This window comes from Schistocerca nitens, chromosome 7, assembly GCF_023898315.1.
Source record: "Schistocerca nitens isolate TAMUIC-IGC-003100 chromosome 7, iqSchNite1.1, whole genome shotgun sequence".
Taxonomy (NCBI): Eukaryota; Metazoa; Arthropoda; class Insecta; order Orthoptera; family Acrididae; genus Schistocerca; species Schistocerca nitens.
Window position 1 is genome coordinate 328,758,848 of NC_064620.1, and position 24,776 is coordinate 328,783,623.

Consider the following 24,776-nt stretch of genomic DNA (forward strand, 5'->3'; position numbering starts at 1 on the left):
AGAATAAATTACAGCAGCAAAATCCATCATGGAGATAGTAGCAACAGACGTCACTAGATCACAAGACAAGCAAAAAATAAATTTTACTTAATCATGATTGTGATCTTTTATTTATGCGCTAGTTGTTGTTATTACACATGACTTGCACCCTAGAAGATATTGAAATCTATCTTTCGCACTTGCTCAAGCACAGCACTACGGAAGGGTTGGAAGGGGAACAGTGATACCAGCTTGACTAAAAACTAGATGAGTGCAGAGAGGGGAGTATGAACCAACAGCAAATTACGTCATGTTGCCAACTGTGGGAATCTATACCGCAAACTTTGGCCTTTTTTTGGAACATCTCACATTTTCAAACTGCAGTTTGCTTGAATACACTTGTAATCAGAACTGAATTGACTAAAATTGGACAATAGTCTTCATTTCTGCAAGATGGTAAAAGTCTAGATAGGGGCCAGTGGCATACGTAGGTTTTTCATGCAGTAATGTTGTCGACAGTCACTGTGATGTGTGACGGGAACGGAAGGGGATGTGTGGTCCTACCCAGCCAATGAGAGAGCAGCGGGCAGACGATAACTTTGGAAACAAGAGACATTGTCACATCCTTACGTCAGCACGGAAGCGAAATCTGATATTTATTCGGATAGAAACAGCTGTTTTCTCAGATCCCACGCTTACCACAACCTCAGAAATCACAAAAACAGTCAAATATTTGTGACAACAAAGACATAAATTTCACAGCTGCGCTATTAGTATTACGATAATTAAAAATAGTGATATCAAAGGCGACATGGTCAAATTAATGTAAACCACTTCTTTTCATTTATTTTATTCATTGTTGTATTGTCAAAATATAGACACTCAATAAATAGCATAAATTTAGAACAGTTGTAGTGTTAACTTTTTAGGCAGGTACTTTATGTTGCTAAAATGCTTTATAATGTTGATTACTCAGAATATGTTAAAAATAATTTTTTCTCAAGAAGCCTCTTGCAAAAAGGATGTCGTCTTATATTCAGGGTCGTCTTATATTCCGGGCCGTCTTATATTCAGGGTCATCTTATACTTGCTTAACTATGGTATTTCCCATAAAGTTCTTTCCTGGTTAAAATCTAACAATACCCTGTTATAAGTTAACCAGTCCAAGCCTAATAAGACATCTAGGTTTAAATTAAGTATAACTAGCAATGTTTGATAAAAGATGAGTAAATTAATTTTAATTGGTAGATATGTTTCTTTCTTAACCCGTTGGCTTATACTGCTGGCTCACAGTTGGCCACAGGTTTCAAGTCCATTATTACACTGCCAGCCATTAGACGGGCTGAGCAGCTAAAGCTTCTTCTTTATGTTTCTTCTTCTCTGTTAATAGATTTTCTTAGGTTTACCCCCCCCCCCCCCTTTCCCATCAAGGAAACAGCCTCCAGAAACTGTGAAGTGTGCAAAGCAAGGAAGAAGAAAAGTGATATGCGGTATTAGATTAGATTAGTTTTTCGCTCCATAGATCTGTGCTGAGGAGATCCTCGTGGATGTGGAACATGTATGTGTGAGAGTAACATCTAAGGGAATACCATGCCAACAAAAACTTATAAAACAGTATTATCTTCACTCCTCATCACTTCAATAAATAGTAAGGATAGATTTATAAAGAATTTGTCTTAAAAAAATTATTTCATTTTGAGAAAAATGTGAATACACTGGTTTTCATAAATGTAAATAGAGGGACGACTAAAGGGAAAAATATTGGCAAGTCAATGGATTAATTTGCTTTCACTTCTGATTGTTAATTTCGATAACAAAAACCCCTGTTACTGGTAGTATGGGACAATAATGCTTTTTTTCTCATTACTGATAACAATTCCGGTGAGATTAATAATATTTCACTACCAGAATCTAAGTGATTATCAACTTTCATCTCAAAAATATCACACATTGCAACAGATGTTTGTTGTTCCTTCACAGATTTTATCTCCTCTTTGAATGAACACTCAGGAGTAGTTGTCTACTGTGTCCTCCACCAGGGCCTACCATTCAGTTATGTCCTTTAGCCTGGCCCCTGCCCCAGGGAGTCCCACTGTTTGCAAGGACTGATGTGTAAATGACCAGTCAGTTGACACATTAGGACAGGCATTGTGTACACTTTTCGTGTACACTTTTCAAATTAAATGTGTGTGCCTCGTTACTCTTTCATTACTTCTCTTATCATTATTTTGTTTCCTTACTTTACCATATTTGCTGGCCATTTTTTCTCAGAAACTGTGGTAACAAATCATTCAGAGTCATCCACTCTCGATACCGTACTTCCTCTCTCACTGGTAACATAATCTGTGAACTAGAACTCTAACCCTCCACTTGCTAGAGGAGCATTTGGAGCGTCAAAGTTCTGGTTCACAGACGAGTTAACTCGTCATGCTCCACCGCTCTCCAGATACCGAAGAAGGTTTAAACAAAGTCCCTGGGTTTGCCTGAAGCACTACTGAAGTGTTTACACATCCCATTCTGCCCATCTCTCACTGCTGCAGAGGAGTTACGTGCATATGTCCCTACGGAAAAAAAAGTTTTAAGTGTTTATCACTCAACATATGTATCTGTCTGTGCGCAAAAAAAGAAAAAAAAACTGTTTTTGATATCTTGAACCATTTAAGAAATATGAAGATTGATGATTGTTATAATTACACGATTCATGAGGCACAGGAACGAAAATGGGCGCATCGTATAGTACTATCCGTTGGATGTAAAAATCAGTACCTTGAGAATGAAATGAGATATCATTCTGCCCTCAGGTTTAAATGAAATTACGATATCTTATCTGCATTTCGTGCACACACAGTGTGGTTTTACCTCTGCAGACCCTTTAAAATTTTGTGCAATGTTTACTGAATTTGATGCAGTGCTGTAACTATGACATGTAATGAAACAAAATTCCACCCTTTATCTTAGGAAGATATTGGACTGTAAGATGTGCAAAAGTCAAATTTTTTTTCACCTTATAGTTTTCTGAAAATCAAGTGATAAGTGTTTCCTAGCAGCCGTAATGCCGTCTCTCAGAATGGACCACAGCATTCGGTGAGCGATACAGGTATAATAATGCAGCACTTAGCACAGAATATAGAGAGCACATCTGTAGCAGCGAAAGATTAATTAATTGACTTTCCTCTACAGGGTTGTGCAAGTATTTGGATCTTGTTAGGTGTCATTCAGTATATTTCTTATAACTACCCCAACTGTTATAGGGGGTAGTCAGATGAAAATGAGACAGATGGAAGAAAGTAAGTAATCTGTTCATTATTTTAAAAGTAGTTGTCATAACTGGTAATAATTTATCCCACTGTGAGACAAGATGGTCAATGCCTTTATGGAAAAATGTTTCTGATTGCCTATGGAACCATGATTGTACCAAAGCATGTTCCTTTTTGTCTGAAACAAATCAGCGGCCATGAACGTCTTCCTTCAGGGCTCCAAAAATAAGGGAATCACATAGGGAGAGATCTGGACTGTATGGTGGATGTGTAAGAGCTTCCCAGCGAAACTTCTGTAGTCTAGTCTAAATAATGTTGGCCACATGTGGGCCCGCCCACATCCTCCATGCAGTCCCTATCTCTCACCATGGAATTTCCATATATTTGGAACCCTGAAGGAGGACATTTATGGCTGTCAGTTTGCTTCAGACAAAGAAGTGCACACCTGGGTGTAACCATGGTTCTGTAGGCAGCTGCGAACATTTTTCCATGAAGGCATCTGGTCTCACAGTGATATAAATGTTTTAAAAGTTGTAGAGATTAATTTTTAAGTAATAAACAGTTTATTTACTTTTTTCCCCATCAGTCCCATTTTCATGTGACTGCTCCTTACACACACCTTAAAAAAAATGTTTCACATCACCTCTGTTCTGAGAGTTCCGGAACCTGTACAGAAAATTGGAATAGAGATCAACATAAACATCATTTCCGCCCTTTTTATTGCTCATGAAAACCTCACATTGCATGTTGTACCACCATACAAGACCTTATAATACCCAGTAGCCCAACCTCTTACATTGATGCATGCCTTTATTCGTCGTGGCATACTATCCACAAGTTCATCAAGACACTGTTGGTCCAGATTGTCCCACTCCTCAACTGCGATTCGGCATAGATTCCTCTGAGCGATTGGTGTGTCACGTCGTCCATAAACAGCCCTTTTCAATCCATCCCAGGCATGTTCAATAGGGTTCATGTCTGGAGAACATGCTGCCCACTCTAGTTGAGCATAGTCATTATCCTAAAGGAAGTCATTCACAACATGTGCTTGATGGGCGCGCGAATTGTTGTCCATGAAGACCTTTGCCTCACCAATATGCTGCTGATATGGTTGCACTATCGGTTGGAGGATGGCATTCACATATTGTACAGCCATTACTGTGCCTTCCACGACCACCTGTGGCATATGTCAGCCCCACATAATGCCACCCCAAAACATTAGGGAACCTCCATCTTGTTGCACACTCTGGACAGTGTGTCTAAGGCATTCAGCCTGACCAGGTTGCCTCCAAACATGTCTCCGACGATTGTCTGGTTGAAGGCATATGCAACACTCATCGGTGAAGAGAACATGATGCCAGTCCTGAGCGGTCCATTCAGCATGTTGTTGGGCCCATACATACTGCGCTACATGGTGTCATGGTTCCAAAGATGGACGTCAAGGGTGAAGTTGTGCATCCTGCAGCCTATTGCGCACAGTTTGAGTTGTAACACGACATCCTGTGGCTGCACGAGAAGCATTATTCAACATGGTGGTGTTGCTGTCAAGGTTCCTCTGAGTCATAATCCGTAGGTAGCAGTCATCCACTGCAGTAGTAGCCCTTAGGCGGCCTGAGTGAGGCATGTCATCAACAGTTCCTGTCTCTCTGTATCTCCTCCAGGTCTGAACAATATCACTTTGGTTCACTCCGAGACGCCTGGACACTTCCCCTGTTGATAGCCCTTCCTGGCACAAAGTAACAATGCAGACGTGATCGAACTGCAGTATTGACCATCCAGCCATGGTTGAACTACAGACAATGCGAGCCGTGTGCCTCCTTCCTGGTGGAATGACGAACTGATCAGCTATCGTACCTCGTCCATCTAATAGTCGCTGCTCATGCATGGTTGTTTACATATTTTGGCGGGTTTAGTGACATCTCTGAAAAGTCAAAGGGACTGTGTCTGTGATGCAATATCCACAGTCAACGTCTGTCTTCAGGAGTTCTGGGAACCAGGGTGATGCAAAACTTTTTTTCATGTGTATACGTCAGTTGGTTTAACCAGTTCAAAAGTATCTGGTGTTCCAAAATATCTTTACCTTTCATTTGAAATAGTGTGTATGTTCAGATTGCAAGTGCTGTCAGTGTGAATTGCTGTCTCTGGACTACTATTCAGACAAACTGTGTAGCCATTCTTGACATGGACTTCTTCCACATTGCAAGTGTTCCTGTTCTGTGTCCTGGAAGCTCTAATCAAATATATCTACCAAAATAATGAAAGCTCTTCTGTTCAGTATAGTTTATTGCATTTTCAGTTACAGTATCGCAAGCAAGATAACTTTTCATTTACAATTTGTGGGTGTATATCGATGTGTGATTTGACATTAATCCTCTATATTGTTCACTAGTGACAGTTTTGTACTATCTCTACAATAGAATGAATCCTTCTCTCTCTCTCTCTCTCTCTCTCTCTCTAATGTGAGCATGATTATCTTGGCTCACCCATTTTCTCAGTGCGCCATACCGCATTGGTGACACAGCGTCCATCAAGGCTAAGATACTTTCACAATTGATACAACTCGCAACACTTAACAGTCAAACAAATTAACTTTCACTGGGAGTGTCATCATTCGTCAGCCAAGTAGACGTTGAGTAACAAGTCACTTTGCCTAAGTACATATTACAACACAATGTGATGACTGCTCACAATTCCAGACTCACATACGCTTCGTGATGCATCACTTCAAACTTGTGAAATGGTTAAGCTTTATGAGCAGTTTGAAAATCTGGCATCTTGACATCTTTACCACGTAAGTTCATCATTTTCATAATAAATCCATTCAGCTGCTCACTTAACAGTGACTCTCACCTCATATCATACCTTTGGAATCGGTTACATTCACTATGCCAACTTACACATAAAATTACACACCATAAAATGTAGAAGCAGTGTTCAACTAAATACCCAAATGATATTCAGAAGAATAGGAAGGAAGGAAAATTAGGCTTTAACATTCTGTCCGTGATGGTGTCATTAGAGATCATGTTCAGATTGCAAGTGCTGTCAGTGTGAATTGCTGTCTCTGGACTACTATTCAGACAAACTGTGTAGCCATTCTTGACATGGACTTCTTCCACATTGCAAGTGTTCCTGTTCTGGGTCCTGGAAGCTCTAATCAAATATCTCTACCAAAATAATGAAAGCACAGGTTCATATTGTGGAAGGGTGGGGGAGGAAATTGCCTCTTCCCTTTCAAAGGAACCATTCCAGCATTTGCCTTAAGTGATTTAAGAAAATCATGGGAATAATAACTCTGGATGGCGTGTGAGAATTTGAAACACCATTGTACTGAAAACTTAAATGCAAGTCCATTGTCTTACCTCTGTGCTATCTCTCTCATGGAGAGGTGTTTAATAAGAAATAATAAGCCAGTTCTGCACATGTGACATGGCAGAGGAAATACGTCCCCGGCACAGAGGACTTCTGGTGACGCTTGTCCAGCCGTCTGTTGGCCTTGTTGTGATCCACGCAGTCCAAGGAGGCAACACGTTATACATATGCAACCCTATGATGCTTCAGTGTCTGAGGAGTTGTTGATCCTTTTAGACAAACGGCAGGTACATGGAAGTCTGCACCTCCTCTCTTGGTAATACAGATAGTTTTCCAATGGTCATCTTTAATCATTTCAGGTGGATGCTAGGATGATTACTTTAGATGGCCAGAGCTTCTCGTGCTCTGTCTCTGAGATCTCACATAGGACTTCTTTCCGTCCTATCACTTATTTCCTCGTAAGTTTGTAGAAGAGAGTCGGAGTCATTCCGTCACCTCTTCAGCTTTTTTTTTTTTTTTTTTTTTTTGTTTGGCTATAACGCAAACAAACAGTATGGAGAGGTTTTTCTGTTGTAGGTTTTTGAGTTTTGTTAATTATGTTTTATTTTAATGGTTAAGAAATTTGTAGCTGTACTGTTCTTATGGCTAGAAAAATTTTTGGAATTCATGGCATGGCCACTTATTTGACAGACTGGGCTCATGTGGGAGTCTGTCACACTAAAATATGACTGCCAGTTATTACACTTTCAGTTTAATTGGTATCATGGAAAATTTGTCACCAAACATCATAAATTCTGGCTAAGATACCTGTTCATACAAAATCTTTGAGGGTGAGGTTACAGCACATTTTTTGTATCAGCACTGATCGTATAATTTTACCATATTTTCTATGCATGTTTCTCCAGTCTGACTATGCCATTGGGCATGCCTTCAATCTTGTTAACTATATAGCTGGTGGTTGCTAATCCTCAATTTAAGTTCAGGTGATATTATCTTTAACAATAATGAAATCAAAAAATGGAAAATCCAGAATGGAATGTAATAATATTAGAGAAGCAAAGTTCCTACTCACCATATAGCAGAGATACTAGCCGCAATAGGCACAACAAAAAGATTCACACAATTATAGCTTTCAGGAGAAGGCTGGGGCAGGTTGGGGGAGGGATGTGTGGAGGGGATGGCAGACAGTGAAGTGCTGCAGTTTGGGCGGCGGGCAGGGTCGAGGTGGGGGGGGGGGGGGAGTAGCGGAAGGAGAGAGATAAAAAGAAATAAAGAGACTGGGTGTGGCGGTAAAATGACGGCTGTGTAGTGCTGGAATGGGAACAGGGAGGGGGCTGGATGGGTGAGGACAGTGACTCAGTGACTAACGAAGGTTGAGTCCAGGAGAGTTACGAGAACGTAGGATATATTGCATGGAAAGTTCCCACCTGCACAGCTCAGAAAAGCTGGTGTTGATGAGGATCCATATGGCACAGGCTATGAAGGATATCATGTTTGGCAGCGTGTTCAGCAACAGGGTGGTCCACTTGTTTCTTGGCCACAGTTTGTCGGTAGCCATTCATGCGGCAGACAGACAGCTTGTTGGTTGTCATGCCTACATATTTATTTACTCGTTCGGCATCACAGAGGCATAATTTACAATATTCTTATCACTATATACTAAAAAAGAAAACAATATAATTCTACACTATATTAGATATGTTTTTGAGCCACTCTATGGCTGAGTCACTGAGTCTATGTATGTCCATGAGTTCACCACCATAGCCATACACTTTGCACACGAGTAGATGGTCCATTGTCTGTATTTCACCACACACACATACAGCGCTGTCTGCCAGGCCCCACTTGTTCATCAGGTGTTTACATCTCCCAACACTCGTTCTGACCCGGTTTAGAGCTGTCCACACTCTTCTTGGTAGGTTGAAGCCATCAATCTTTTTGTTCGGATCGTGTACTAAATTTTTGTTCTTAGATTCACTTGCCGACCATACTTCGTTCCAGGCCGTTCTCGGCTCAAAGGCTTGTAGTTCTTCACCGATTTTCCAAAAGGGTGATCTGGATTTAAGCCTGTTTGTCGGTGTCAGATCTTGGTGGATAGGGAGGTCCGGGTTGTGTATAATTTTCCTGTAGGTTTTTAGGGCTAGCTGTGATCGCCTGATTTCTGGAGGCTCTATGTTCGCTAGTACAGGGAGCCATGCACAGGGGGTGGCTCTGAGTGTTCCCGAGATTATTCGCATTGTCTCCCTCAGCTGGACATCCACTTTAGATACGTGTGCACTTCTCCTCCAGACTGGTGAACAGTATTCATTTACACTGTAGACAAGGGCTAGTGCTGAAGTTCTCAAAGTGCTCGCTCCACATCCCCATGTTGTTCCAGCCAGTTTTGAAAGGATAGCATTGCGGGATTTTAGTTTTTGCTTTGTGTCTTTGAGGTGTGAGCTGTACGTTAGGGTCCGGTCTAGTTTCACTCCCAAATATTTAGGCTTATCCTCATGTCTTATGCTTTGGCCATTTGAAAAGATCTGTAATTTTCTGTGTGTCTCTCTGTTGTTGAGGTGCATTATAGTGCTGGTTGTTTTGTTGGGGTTGGGAAGTAGGTGCCACTTGGAATAATAGGTGTTCAGGACTTCAAGGTCTGCATTCAGTGTTTCGTCGAGATCGTTGTAGTTTTTACTCTGATATGCGATGGCCAGGTCATCTGCATATGCAAATTTGCGTGATTTAGTTTCTGGCAAGTCAGCTATATATAGATTGAAGAGAGCGGGTGCTAGTGCCAAACCCTGTGGCAGACCATTATTCAGAACCATGCTCTTACTGTTCGTGCCATGGAGTGAGACCTTGATTTTCCTGTTCGTTAGTATGTTCTTGAGTAGTTTATAAGTCTGCTTGCAATTTATGATTCTAGTTAGCTTAAGCAGTAACCCTTCAATCCATACTGTGTCGTAAGCTGATGTGAGGTCTATGAGGACCAGGGCAGTTTTCATCTTGTTCTGGAAGCCTTTCTCAATATAGGTTGTGAGGGACAGCACTTGATCACAGCAGTTTCTACCTGCTCAGAAACCCGCTTGGTATGTTGGGAGGTTGGCTTTGATGTGTGGAGTTAATCTAGTCGGCAATATTCTCTCGAATAATTTATCGGAGGTACATAGCAGGGATATTAGTCTGTAATTCCTAGGATTATCTCCAGTCTTTCCGGGTTTCAACACTGCGATGACTTTTGCTTCTTTCCATTCCTTAGGCACAACCCCTGTGCTTATGCAATCCGTACAAAGTTTGGCCAGCCACCTTCTTCCTAAAGTTCCCAATTCCTTTAAGAATTCTGATAGGATGTTGTCAGGTCCGGCTGCTTTTCCTGTCTTCATTAGCTTCAAGGCCTGGGATATCTCTTCTGTCTCCACTTCTTTTACAATGCCCATGTTGGTTGGGTTATTAAGCAATAAACTGCTTAGCTCTTGGGAAATTTCTCTCTTTTCGGCTGTTTTTAGCTGGATTTTGGAGGTCTGTTTCAGGACAGCTGCAATCTCAGATGCGCTGGTTCCAAGAGTCGGCCTGTTAGGCGCTGTGGCACCGCCTAATTTCCTCAGCAGGCCCCAGCTCTTCCTGCTGGAGTGGGTATACTCTAGATTCTCCATCGCCTCCTTCCATCTACTCCTACTTTCCTCATTCATGGCGTTGATCAGTTGGTCTGCAGTCTCCTCGTCCCCAGTCTTCTCATATTCCTCCAGTTGTGTTTCACACTCTTTCGTCCAGCAGCGGGTGTATTCCTTTCTCGATCCTCATGGAATTGCATTTAGGGCCACTTTTTGTACTAAGTTTACGAATCTTTTGTAGTTCTCAGGTTTTGGTGGTATCCGATTTATCGTTTTCTCAACATAGGATCGGTATTTATTCCAGTCAGCTTTCCTCAGGTTCCACCGGGGGATTGGGGGGCTTTTTATGACTGGGATTGATAGTCCGATCTCCACTATTACTGGATTGTGCTGGCTTCAGGGGAACGCCTCGAGGACCCTTCTTATAGCTCGCACGGGTGTACCTGTTGCTCCACGTGTGACGAAGGTCAGGTCAGGTGTTGACGTTGTGCCCCACGCCTTTGATTTGAAGGTCGCTGTGTCCTTGGGGTCGAAAAGGAGGCGTAGGTCCCGGTTGTCTGCCGAGTCACTTAGTCCAGTCCCTTCAGCTGTGGATCTCGGGTATCCCCATCTGGTGTGCTGAGAGTTAAAATCGCCAGCGTAAACTGCTGGGTGGTTAGCCTCGGGTAGGATACCTGTGGGCCATTTCTGTGATGGAGGTTTGTAGACATTATACAGTGTCATCTCTCCCAGTTTTATGCGTATCGCATGCTCTGCTGGTACCACTTTGGTGTCCAAATTCCTTAGGAGTTCGTTCTTCACTAGGGTGGCTATGCCATGTTTGTCGTGTCCAGTGTAGCTCACAGCTGTAAATCCTGGTATTTTGAGTCGATTGATGGTTTCATCTGTGAGGTGGGTCTCTTGTAGGAGTACGACACTTACTCGTTCTCTCGTTAAGATCTTTTCGAGGATTTCTCCCTTGGTCCTCGTGTAGCCTTCTATGTTGAACTGGCATACGTTCAGCTTCTTCATGCTAAGACTCTGCTCTATTTGCCTCTGTGTGGGCCGGGAGGCATTGTCTCATCCGGCCACCGTGGATGTGTCGACTTTTCGCCGCTGTGCCATGTTACAGCATTGCCCGGGGTACACCATCTAGGAGGTTGTCTACACTTCGTACCCCATGCCTACATAGAATGCAGCACAGTGTTTACAGCTTAGCTTGTAAAACACATGACTGGTTTCACAGGTAGCCCTGCCTTTGATGGGATAGGTGATGCTAGTGACCGGACTGGAGAATGTGGTGGTAGGAGGATGTATGGGACAGGTCTTGCATCTAGGTCTATTACAGGAATATGAACCAAGAGGTTTTGGGAGCGGGGGTTGTGTAAGGATGGACGAGTAGTGTAGGTTCGGTGGACGATGGAATACCGCGGTAGGAGGGCTGGGAAGGGTAGTGGGCAGGACATTTCTCATTTCAGGGCACAATGAGAGGTAATCTAAACCCTGGCAGGGAATGTAATTGAGTTACTCCAGTCCTGGGTGGTACTGAGTTATGAGGGGAATGCTCCTCTGTGTTCGGACTGTGGGACTTTGGGAGGTGGTGGGAGACTAGAAAGATAAGGCACGACAGATTTGTTTTTGTACAAGGTTGGGAGGATAATTACGGTCAGTGAAGGCTTCAGTGAGACCCTCGGTATATTCCGAGAGGGAGTGCTCGTCACTGCAGGTGTGACGACTATGGGTGGCTTGGCTGTATGGAAGGGACTTCTTGGTATGGAATGGGTGGCAGCTGTCGAAGTGGAGGTATTGCTGGTGCTTAGTAGGTTTGGTATGGATGGAGGTACTGTGCCATCTCTGAGGTGGAGGTCAACATCTAGGAAGGTGGATTGTTGGGTTGAGTAGGACAAGGTGAAGCAAATGGGGCAGAAGTTGTTGAGGTTCTGGAGGAATGTGGATAGTGTGTCCTCACCTTCGATCCAGATAGCAAAGAAGCCATCAGTGAATCTGATCCAGGTGAGGGGTTTAGGATTCTGGGTTTTTAGGAAAGATTCCTCTAGATGGCCCACGAATAGGTTGGCATCTTGCCCGCGAAAGGCAATGGTCCCGAGTTCGAGTCTCGGTCGGGCACACAGTTTTAATCTGCCAGGAAGTTTCAGATGTAAGGTTAGTTTGCATGTTGAGGGATTTGGGGAATAATGGTGAGGCAAGGTTCGCGGTTTAGAAATTGAGGAAAGTGAACAGGGGGTGGTTTGGGGGTAGTGGGGGTGGATCATGGTTGGATGGAGGAGTGAACTAAGTTAGGCAAGGTTCAGTATTGATCTTAGGTTGAGTCAAATTGGTCGGGTTGGCGAAAAAGTGTTTCCACTGTAGGGACTGGGAGAAGGAGAGAAGGTATTTAACAAGTCCTGTACGACTAAATTTGGGAGTGGGGCAAAAGGTGAGGCCTTTGGAAAGGGTTTGATATTTCTGTGGGACTAAGGCTTTTGTGGGTCTGTTTAGGTTCTGGATTCTATGTGGTGGTGGGAGGGAGTTTTGGAGAGTGGGGTAAGTGTATTAGTTCTGGGAGACAGGGTTTGTCAGCTATGGGGGGATGTGGGGGAGGTTTGGAGGTTGTTGTAGAGGTGGTGGACAGTGGTATTCCGACATGGGAGTAGGAAGTGAGCAGGGTGGAGATTTTTTTGAGGTCGCGTTGTGCATGTTGCTCCAGTTCCTGCAGGGCAAGAGTTTCAATGTGTGTTCCAGGAATTTGGGATTGCATAGCACGAGAATTTTGTGGATGGAGAGAAGGTACTACAAGGAGGTTTGGGCTTGGTTGATATGGTTTTGCAGGACTATGTTGGTGAACGCTAAGGATTGGCACAATCTGAACAGGTGGAGGTCATTGTGGAAGGAAGGGTGGCAGCCAGAGATGGGTAATCTGATGATGAGTCTATTAGGGGGGATTCCATGAGCCAAGCAACAACAAGGAACACTATGTGGGACTGGGATCTGCCTAGGGATAAGGAGACTTTTCTGTATTGACATGGATTGAAGGAGCAAGGATCCATGGTGGTGCACAAAATGCGAAAAATTATGTATATAAAGTAGAATTACATCCAAAAAAATTACGCAAAAATGCACCCAAATATGTGTGAAAAATCATGAAAAGGATGAAAGGTATGCAAAAGGAGGAAAAAAATGAGATGAAATCTGAGGGAGACTATGATAGCAAAAGGAGAAAAACTCACTAAAATTGGCAAGAAGTCACAAAGATCAAAGTAGAGAAAAACTTGTACAAAAACAAATCTGATGTGCCTTATCTTTCCAGTCTTCTACCACTTCCCAAAGTCCCACAGTCCGGCCACAGAGGAGCATTCCCCTCGTAACTTAGTACCACCCAGGACTGGAGCAACTGAATTACATTCTCCATCAGGGTTTCGATTACTTCTCGTCGTGCCCCGAAATGAGAAACGTCCTACCCACTATCCTTGCCACCCCTCCTACAGTTGTATTACACCGTCCACCAAACCTACACAATATACTCTTCCATCCTTACACAACCCCTGTTCCCAATCCCTTACGTCATGTCTCATACCCCTGTAATAGACCGAGATGCAAGACCTGTCCCATACATCCTCCTACCACCAGCTGCTCCAGTCCGCTCACTAACGTCACCTAACCCATCAAAGGCAGGGCTACCTGTGAAACTAATCATATGATTTACAAGCTAAGCTTCAACCAACAAGCTGTCTGTCCGCATGAATGGCCACCAACAAACTGTGGCCAAGAAACAAGTGGACAATCCTGTTGCTGAACACGCTGCTAAATGTGATATCCTTCATCTAAGTGACTGTTTCACAGCGTGTGCCATACAGATTCTTTCCACCAACACCAGCTTTTTTGAAATGCGCAGTTGGGAACTTTCCCTGCAATACATCCTATGTTCCCGTAACTCTCCTGGCCTCAACCTTCATTAGTCATCACCGATCCAGCCCCCTCCCTGTTCCCATTCCAGCTCTACACAGCCGTCATTTCATCACCACACCCAGTCTTTATACTTCTTATCTCTCTCCTTTCTGCTACTTGTTCCCCCTCTCCCTCCCCCCCACCTCACCCCTGCCCACGTCTAAACTGCAGCCCTTCAATATCCAATGCCCCCACCATACTAACCCTCCCCCACCCCACCCCAGCCTCCTCCTTACCCCCACCCAGTTGCCTTCCCATCATGCACTGGTGCTGCTGCTGCTTGCAGTGTGGTTTCTGTTGTCTGAGACTGCAGTCGTGTGAGAAAGTGGCATTTGCGTTAGTGTGTGTGTGTGTGTGTGTGTGTGTGTGTGTGTACACTGTTGCTAGAAGAAGAGCAAGAGCTTTAAAGCCAATGTGAATACTATATCCTGTTACGTGTTTCTATGCACCACACGTCAGTCGGCATGGGATTGTCTTTTCCTGATTTTACTTATTGATTTTATCTTTAAGTAATTTAAATAAAAAAAGTACTCATTGTATGAAGATAGTAATACTTAATTGATCTCTTACAGGGCAGAAAATGAAGCTGGTCCAAAAATAACCACAATGAATATATCCAAGTTAATAGAAAAACTTGTGAAGGCAGGGAGACAAAGTGAAGCAAGTAAAATGGTATTTGATTTGCTAGAAGCTGGAACTCATCCTGTACCACATATTTTCAGATTTTTTCTGAACAAGTTGGCAGAAGCTGGTGACACAGAAACCATCAGCAGGATTGGTTCCTTCTTGACTCCAGTAAGCAACGTTTGCCATTATTAATATTATTATTCTTTCTTTCTTTTCTCAGGCGTTATGTCTGGTCAAAAATGGAAAGTGACGCGGACCTTGATCAAGCGTGACTTCCTTTTAACTGTACGGTATATGTTATATTGCATTTAGGAACTTTCGGGTAATTGAACATGTATCAATAATTACGGATTTCTGTAGTTGTATATATAAGTTTGGATGTAGCTGTATTTCATTGATGTACTGGTGGATATTGTGTGGTATGACTCCTGTAGTTGATAGTATAATTGGTATAATGTCAACTTTATCCTGATGCCATATGTCCTTGACTTCCACAGCCAGTTGGATGTATTTTTCAGTTTTTTCTCCTGTTTTCTTTTGTATATTTGTTGTATTGGGTATGGATATTTCGATTAGTTGTGTTAATTTCTTCTTTTTATTGGTGAGTATGATGTCAGGTTTGTTATGTGGTGTTGTTTTATCTGTTATAATGGTTCTGTTCCCGTGTAATTTGTATTCATCATTCTCCAGTACATTTTGTGGTGCATACTTGTATGTGGGAACGTGTTGTTTTATAAGTTTATGTTGTAAGGCAAGCTGTTGATGTATTATTTTTGCTACATTGTTATGTCTTCTTGCGTATTCTGTATTTGCTAGTATTGTACACCTGCTTGTGATGTGATCTACTGTTTCTATTTGTTGTTTGCAAAGTCTGCATTTATCTGTTGTGGTATTGGGATCTTTAATAATATGCTTGCTGTAATATCTGGTGTTTATTGTTTGATCCTGTATTGCAATCATGAATCCTTCCGTCTCACTCTATATATTGCCTTTTCTTAGCCATGTGTTGGATGCGTCTTGATCGATGTGTGGCTGTGTTAGATGATACGGGTGCTTGCCATGTAGTGTTTTCTTTTTCCAATTTACTTTCTCCATATCTGTTGATGTTATGTGATCTAAAGGGTTGTAGAAGTGGTTATGAAATTGCAGTGGTGTAGCCAATGTATTTATATGAGTGATTGCTTTGTGTATTTTGCTAGTTTCTGCTCGTTCTAGAAAGAATTTTCTTAAATTGTCTACCTGTCCATAATGTAGGTTTTTTATATTGATAAATCCCCTTCCTCCTTCCTTTCTGCTTAATGTGAATCTTTCTGTTGCTGAATGTATGTGATGTATTCTATATTTGTGGCATTGTGATCGTGTAAGTGTATTGAGTGCTTCTAGGTCTGTGTTACTCCATTTCACTACTCCAAATGAGTAGGTCAATATTGGTATAGCATAAGTATTTATAGCTTTTGTCTTGTTTCTTGCTGTCAATTCTGTTTTCAGTATTTTTGTTAGTCTTTGTCTATATTTTTCTTTTAGTTCTTCTTTTATATTTGTATTATCTATTCCTATTTTTTGTCTGTATCCTAGATATTTATAGGCATCTGTTTTTTCCATCACTTCTATGCAGTCGCTGTGGTTATCCAATATGTAATCTTCTTGTTTAGTGTGTTTTCCCTTGACTAAGCTATTTTTCTTACATTTGTCTGTTCCAAAAGCCATATTTATATCATTGCTGAATACTTCTGTTATCTTTAGTAATTGGTTGAGTTGTTGATTTGTTGCTGCCAGTAGTTTTAGATCATCCATGTATAGCAAATGTGTGATTTTGTGTGGGTATGTTCCAGTAATATTGTATCCATAATTTTTATTATTTAGCATGTTGGATAGTGGGTTCAGAGCAAGGCAGAACCAGAAAGGACTTAATGAATCTCCTTGGTATATTCCATGCTTAATCTGTATTGGCTGTGATGTGATATTATTTGAATTTGTTTGGATATTAATTGTGGTTTTCCAATTTTTCATTACTATGTTTAGGAACTGTATCAATTTAGGTTCTACTTTGTATATTTCCAATATTTGTAGTAACCATGAGTGGGGTACACTATCAAAAGCTTTTTTGGTAATCAATGTATGCATAGTGTAGCGACCTTTGTTTAGTTTTAGCTTGATACGTCACCTCTGCATCTATTATCAGTTGCTCTTTATATCCTCGTGCTCCTTTGCAACAGCCTTTTTGTTCTTCATTTATAATTTTGTTCTGTGTTGTATGTGTCATTAATTTGTGTGTAATGACTGAAGTTAATATTTTGTATATTGTTGGTAGGCATGTTATGGAGCGATATTTAGCTGGGTTTGCTGTGTCTGCTTGATATTTAGGTTTCAGATAAGTTATTCCATGTGTAAGTGTATCAGGGAATGTGTATGGGTCTGCACTGTAACTGTTAAATAATTTAGTTAGATGTGAATGTGTTGAGGTGAACTTCTTTAGCCAGAAATTTGCTATTTTATCTTTTCCAGGGGCTTTCCAATTGTGAGTAGAATTAATTGCTTGGGTGGCTTCATGTTGCAAAATTATCACTTCAGGCATTTGTGGTATCATCTTGTATGTGTCTGTTTCTGCTTGTATCCACCGTGCATGCCTGTTATGTTGTACCGGGTTTGACCATATGTTGCTCCAGAAGTGTTCCATGTCTGCTATGTTTAGTGGATTGTCTATTTTAATGTGTGTGTTATCTATTGTCTGGTAAAATTTCTTTTGGTTTGTGTTGAATGTTTGGTTTTGTTTCCTTCTATTTTCACTTTTTTTGTATCTTCTAAGTCGTTTGGCCAATGCTTGTAATTTCTGCTTCTTTTCATCTAATTGCTCTATCACTTCTTGTTGTGATATTATTATTATTATTATTATTATTATTATTATTTAAGAAATGGACGGAGTAAGGGTAACAGCTCACTGTATTGTATAGCTGAGGTGTTGATATGCACATAAACAACATATAAAATTAACTTCTTGTAATGCAAGTCCAAAGACTGTAATTTATTTAAATGATGACTTTTCTGCTTTTGGCTGTAACTGTTTTTATTGTGCTATAGCAATTCTGACTTATATGCAATACGACACACCAGCAAAATACACTCCTGGAAATTGAAATAAGAACACCGTGAATTCATTGTCCCAGGAAGGGGAAACTTTATTGACACATTCCTGGGGTCAGATACATCACATGATCACACTGACAGAACCACAGGCACATAGACACAGGCAACAGAGCATGCACAATGTCGGCACTAGTACAGTGTATATCCACCTTTCGCAGCAATGCAGGCTGCTATTCTCCCATGGAGACGATCGTAGAGATGCTGGATGTAGTCCTGTGGAACGGCTTGCCATGCCATTTCCACCTGGCGCCTCAGTTGGACCAGCGTTTGTGCTGGACGTGCAGACCGCGTGAGACGACGCTTCATCCAGTCCCAAACATGCTCAATGGGGGACAGATCCGGAGATCTTGCTGGCCAGGGTAGTTGACTTACACCTTCTAGAGCACGTTGGGTGGCACGGGATACATGCGGACGTGCATTGTCCTGTTGGAACAGCAAGTTCCCTTGCCGGTCTAGGAATGGTAGAACGATGGGTTCGATGACGGTTTGGATGTACCGTGCACTATTCAGTGCCCCTCGACGATCACCAGTGGTGTACGGCCAGTGTAAGAGATCGCTCCCCACACCATGATGCCGGGTGTTGGCCCTGTGTGCCTCGGTCGTATGCAGTCCTGATTGTGGCGCTCACCTGCACGGCGCCAAACACGCATACGACCATCATTGGCACCAAGGCAGAAGTGACTCTCATCGCTGAAGACGACACGTCTCCATTCGTCCCTCCATTCACGCCTGTCGCGACACCACTGGAGGCGGGCTGCACGATGTTGGGGCGTGAGCGGAAGACGGCCTAACGGTGTGCGGGACCGTAGCCCAGCTTCATGGAGACGGTTGCGAATGGTCCTCGCCGATACCCCAGGAGCAACAGTGTCCCTAATTTGCTGGGAAGTGGCGGTGCGGTCCCCTACGGCACTGCGTAGGATCCTACGGTCTTGGCGTGCATCTGTGCGTCGCTGCGGTTCGGTCCCAGGTCGATGGGCACGTGCACCTTCCGCCGACCACTGGCGACAACATCGATGTACTGTGGAGACCTCACGCCCCACGTGTTGAGCAATTCGGCGGTACGTCCACCCGGCCTCCCGCATGCCCACTATACGCTCTCGCTCAAAGTCCGTCAACTGCACATACGGTTCACGTCCACACTGTCGCGGCATGCTACCAGTGTTAAAGACTGCGATGGAGCTCCGTATGCCACGGCAAACTGGCTGACACTGACGGCGGCGGTGCACAAATGCTGCGCAGCTAGCGCCATTCGACGGCCAACACCGCGGTTCCTGGTGTGTCAGCTGTGCCGTGCGTGTGATCATTGCTTGTACAGCCCTCTCGCAGTGTCCGGAGCAAGTATGGTGGGTCTGACACACCGGTGTCAATGTGTTCTTTTTTCCATTTCCAGGAGTGTATAATCCAGTATAACCTCCCTTCTATGTACTTGGAATAAATGTTTTACCGCTGTTTACGACATTTTTTACTGGTCCTTTCAGATGCTCTAGAATTCTAATTCTGGTGCACTTATGCATTATCTGTACACATTATAAAAAATTAAGTATGAATGTTCGTTCCACATCGCCTCCTAAACCATTGGGCCAATTTAAACCAGACTTAGCACACTTATCACTTACTGTCTGGAAAGAATTGCTGAAGAGTGTAATCTCCTCCTCCCACAATTTGTTGTTGTTGTCACTTCTGTTTTTGGTGGTAAAGCCTCTTCTTCAAAAATATGAGAGGAGTAAGATTTACAATAAGCTTTTTACGTATCTTCTTTTCGTGTAGTTAGCTCCAGTTCTTCACATCTAGGGGCTGAGACTTGATCCTGAAATGTTCATATTTTAGGATCTCATGGTTCCAATTGAAATAGTTAACTCTGAAGAATTCCTGCACTTTATTTGTGTTTCCACGAATGTTTTATTCTCTCACATTTTTCTGTGTCACACTGTCTTTCGAATTTTCACATTAACAAAGCCGAAATTACATTGTTCTTCCCAAATATAAAAAGACATCTGGTCACATCAGAGACATACCCACTACTACTCCACTACTACTTCAGTCTGCATTAATAACAATATTCAAAAACATTTGCAAATTTTCTTGACAGATGAACTTCTATTAATTTATATGTTATTTTATTAATGAATGCAGAAATAAACATAATAAATGATATCAGATTGAATAATTAATAAGAGAAATTTCAAGTGTGCCAAATATTTCATAATTTCAAATATTTCTAAAAAAGAAATTCAACTGTACATTCAGAGCTAGTACATATTGGTTGTAAAAAAGGAAAATAATTTATTTTTGTAGATTTTAGCTTGAAATAAAACACATGTACAAATTCATATGAAATTTTGTAGAAAAACACCTGAGATAATATTAACCTGTTCAAAATTCCAAAATATTTCTGGTATTGACTACTTATGTTGAGGAAAAGTAATGCTAGATGGGGGTGTCCCTTGACAAGGGGTAAGAACCACCCACCTATCGAAGCAGCAGAGGTGGAGTGATAAAGCATCATAACTCACGACACGCATATACCCTTACTTTAGAAATCTGTTATTTGAGAATGAGAGAACTTGACTTGCAACAAACTTTATACATAATTTGAAACCTTTGCGAAACTTTTCTCACTGACATCCTACACAAAATGATGAAAGTAGTTTATAGCTTATTAAATTTCCACTGTTAATGCAGTAAAACTACTGCATAAAACATGACATTTTAATTTATTACTTTTTAACAACTAATTGTATTCGTGACACATTTTACAGAGAGTATTTACAGCTGAATGTACCAGCAAAATTATATCATTATACGACTCATAGTTCAGGAGTTGCAACATCTTAAACATTGAACTGCATGAAAATGAAACTTCAGGCCGAAATTCGCCAGAGTTTCAGATGAAATACGTCTACAAATACATATGAAATATATGTGGAATACATTTCGTGTGTTCATACATGGTCAAAGCCACGGGTGAAAAGCTCATGCTAAACAGCTGGAATGATATCAACAAAATCTGATTCACACATTAATTGTGATCAGGGAAAAAATACTGTGCAGTAAGAACCACCAACCTCCTGTGGGGATGAGGAGGAAATGGAATGATCATATGGCATTGTTAGCCGGGAGGCCCCATTCGGGGGAGTTCGGCCGCCGCATTGCAAGTCCTTTTTAGTTGACGCCGCTTCGGCGGCTTGTGAGTCAATGATAATGAAAATGATGATGAAGGACACGCAACACCCAGTCCCCTGCCGGGAATTGAACCCGGGCACCCTGCATGGTAGGTGGTAATGCTACCGCTAAGGTACGGAGGCGGTTGGGGATGAGGATCAATAACATGGAGATAGAAGGGTGGAGGAGAAGCTGGACACACGTAGGAGTGGGAGGTGGTCAGAGACGGCCTGGGGAAATGGAGGGGGAGGGGGGGAGTAGGAGCTGGACTGATAGAAGATTGAATCAATACATACTGGGGTGACTTCTGTATTAGTCTGAACCAGTGAGCTCTATTTAGTATTATGCTCACTGGCACAAAAGGAGTGAAGTTGACAGTGCTAAACAAAAGCTGTGGTAGTGCCTCTACTTTCGAAATATTTCCCTCCATTAACTTAATGAAACAAGGCTAATGGAGAGCAGTGAAAAAACATAAAACGCGTACCTGAGATACACCGATTGCACATATTTGTGTGTTCCCTGAGGGGATGATGCTGGGAGCAGAAGCTTTTGGTGGGCTCATGGCACATTGGCTGCTGAGACAAGCCCTGCCTCCTTTTTGCCAAAAAATGAATGGACATGTAATAGGTTAATGCATCACAGAAGTGACACGAAAGTTGGTAGCAAGTCACTACAAGGACCAGGTACAGCGTCTTCGCTCCCTTTTGTAATTAATAGTCTCAATCACTAAGCTCAACAACTGCTTATTGATCAATACTATATTCTCAATGGCTGCTTATTGTTACAGCACACAGTACTAATGTTGGCAGCGAGTGTAAACATTACGGAGTGGCATGAAATCTGCCGATCCATCGATCACAGAGGGGCGAAGTAAAAGTGTGCAAACAGTATTTACACTGGCAAGGTGTTGGCATTCAAGTAGTGTTTACAAATATTAAGCAGTAAAGTTTTATTCAACCCGCTTGTGAGGTACAATGTCAAAAGTCTTCTGGAAATCTAGAAATACCAAATCAATTTGAAATCGCTTGTAATAACACTCAGAACTTCATATGAGTAAAGAGCTAGTTGTGTTCCACAAGAATTATGTTTTCTAATTCCATGTTGACTGTGTGTCAGTACACCATTCTCTTTGAGGTAATTAATAATGTTCGAACACAATAATGTTTCCAAATCCTGCTGTGTATTAATGTTAATGGTATAGGCCTGTAATTTAGTGAATTGCTCATATTACCTTTCTTGAATATTGGTGTGACCAGTGCATCTTTCCAGTCTTTGGGTATGGATATTTTGTCAAGTGAGCTATTGTATCAGCATACTCTGAAAGGAGCCTAATTGGTATACAGTCCGGACCAGAAGACTTGATTTTATTAAATGATTTAAGTTGCTTTACTACTATGAGGGAATCTACTTCTATGTCACTCATGTTGGCAGCTGTTCTTGATTCGATTTCTGGAATGTTTACTTTGTCTTCTTTGGTGAAGGAATTTTGGAAGACTGTGTTCATAACTGTGCTTTAGCAGCACTGTCATCAATAGTATTTTCACTGCTGCCACGCAGAGAAGGCATTGATTGTATCTTGCTGCTAGCATACTTTTCCTAGAATCTCTTTGGATGTTCTGCCAGGTTTTGAGACAAGGTTTCGTTCACATAGATGTCCAAGCTAAATTCCGAGGTCCTGTAAAAGATCAATAATCTTGGGTAATTTGTGTTTGTTTAAATTTGGCACACTTTTTTGTCATTTCTGCAACAGTGTTCTGACTTTTTTCTGTATCATGGGTGACCAGTTCCACCCTTTTTTAATTTATTTGGTATAAATCTCTCAATTGCTGTCAATACTACTACTTTGAATTCAAGCCACATCTGGTCTACACTTTCAGTATTAATTTGGGAGGACTGGAAATTGTCTCTCAGGGAGACATCAAGCAGAATTTGTATCTGCTTTTTGGAATAGATATATTTTTCGTTCATTTTTGGAAGATTTGGGAGTTGCACTATTCAGTCTCACTACCACAGCCCTGTGTTCACTAATCTGTTTATCCATTTTGATGCTCATTATTAGCTCAGGATTATTTGTTGCTAAGCGGTCAAGTGTGTTTTCACAAACATTTACTGTTCGAGCAGACTCGTGAGCTACTTGCTCGAAATAATTTTCAGACAAGGTGTTTACCACAGTTTCAGATGACGTTCCGCATTCATCCAAATTTAAACATGTATTTTCGCCAACATATCAAGGGTAAATTGAAGTCACCACCAACTGTAATTGTGTTAATCAGGTACATGTTTGAAATTGGACTCAAGTTTTCTTTTAACCTTTTAGCAGTTGTATTCTCTGATTTGGGAGGTTGGTAAAAAGATGCAGTTATTATTCCATTCCAGGTGTCAAGAATGATCTCAACCCATATTAACTCACAGGAATTATCTACTTCAATTTTGTTACAAGAAAAACTACTACTTACAACAACAAACACGCCACCGTCAACTGTATTTCGCCTGTCCTTTCTGAACACATTAGGTCCTTCGCAGAAATTTCGGCTGAACTTGAGCTTTAGCCACCTGCACCTTTTGAAACTGAAGCCCTTGTTGTGTTTGCTTGAGACCCTCTAACCTAAAAAACTGCCCAGTCCACACCTCACAGCCCCTACTACATGTGTAGCCACCTCCTGCTTGTAATGGATTCCTGACCTTTTTAGCAGAACCTGAAACCCCACTACCGTAATGACACACATAGAGGAATCTGCAGCCTACACTGTTGCAGAACCATCTGAGCCTCTGGTTCAGTCCCTCCACTCACCTCTGTACCAGAGGTCCACAATTAGTCCTGTCAACAATTCCGCAAATAGTGAGCTCAGCTTTCACCTCACAAGCAAGACTGGAAGCCTTTACCATTTCTGACAGCCTCCCAAAACCAGGGAGAATCTCTTCTGATCCAAATGACACACGTCATTGGCACCAACTTGAGCCACTATCTGCAGTTGGCTGCACCCTGTGCTCTTCATTTCATATGAAGGTATCTGTTCCACATCTAGAATGGCTCTACCCAGTATGCACACAAAGTGCACATTGGCTTTCTTTCTCTCCTTGGATGCCATGTCCCAAAGGTGCTGCATAATGCGCTTAACATTGGAGCTCCCAACTACCAAGAATCCCACCCTCTGTGATTTCCCGGATCTTGCGGGCTGAGAGGTTTTCTCTGAAACAGGGCAGATAACTGCATCTGGTAGAGGGACAGTGTTAGCTACAGACAGTATCTGGAACCTGTTTGTCAGACTAACTGGGGAGACCTTACGTTCGACCCTCTGGGAAGTATTTTGCAGCCTACCGTGCCCTGGAATGACCTCTTACTCGACGATGGGTGAGGGCTCAGACTAAGTGTGAGCAGTAACTGGGCTGGCCATTGGTGCTCGTGGGTCATGCTGGACATCCATTGGATCCCCATGGCTGGCCCACAACTGTGACGCCCATCCACTATAGCCTCAAGCTGTGTAACTGAAGCCAGTACAGCATGGAGCAGAGAGTGAAATGTTACCAACTTGGCTTGCATCCACACCCAGCAATCACAGTTCCTATCCATACTAAAGACAGTGTAAAACTACACTACACAGACAAAGGACTATCGACATGAATTGTGGATCTTTACTGTAGACCTGATGAAAATGCAAGAACTATGTCTGATAAATTAGATTAATATGCAGAGATTCAGAAATTAAACGTAATATAGTACACGGGTGAGGCTAAATAATTTGCTCCTGGCTAGGAACTCGTAAAATGTCACAAAATCGGT

At 42.1% G+C, this 24,776-nt stretch overlaps 1 protein-coding gene across 1 annotated transcript in view; it reads left to right on the plus strand.

The window, feature by feature from the left end:
* LOC126194648 (leucine-rich PPR motif-containing protein, mitochondrial) overlaps positions 1-24,776 on the plus strand; it is a 194,171-nt gene that overhangs the window by 143,868 nt on the left and 25,527 nt on the right. Inside the window, exon 17 of the mRNA XM_049932831.1 lies at positions 14,635-14,857. Coding sequence (XP_049788788.1) covers positions 14,635-14,857 — 223 coding nt within the window. The remainder of the gene's footprint in view (positions 1-14,634; positions 14,858-24,776) is intronic.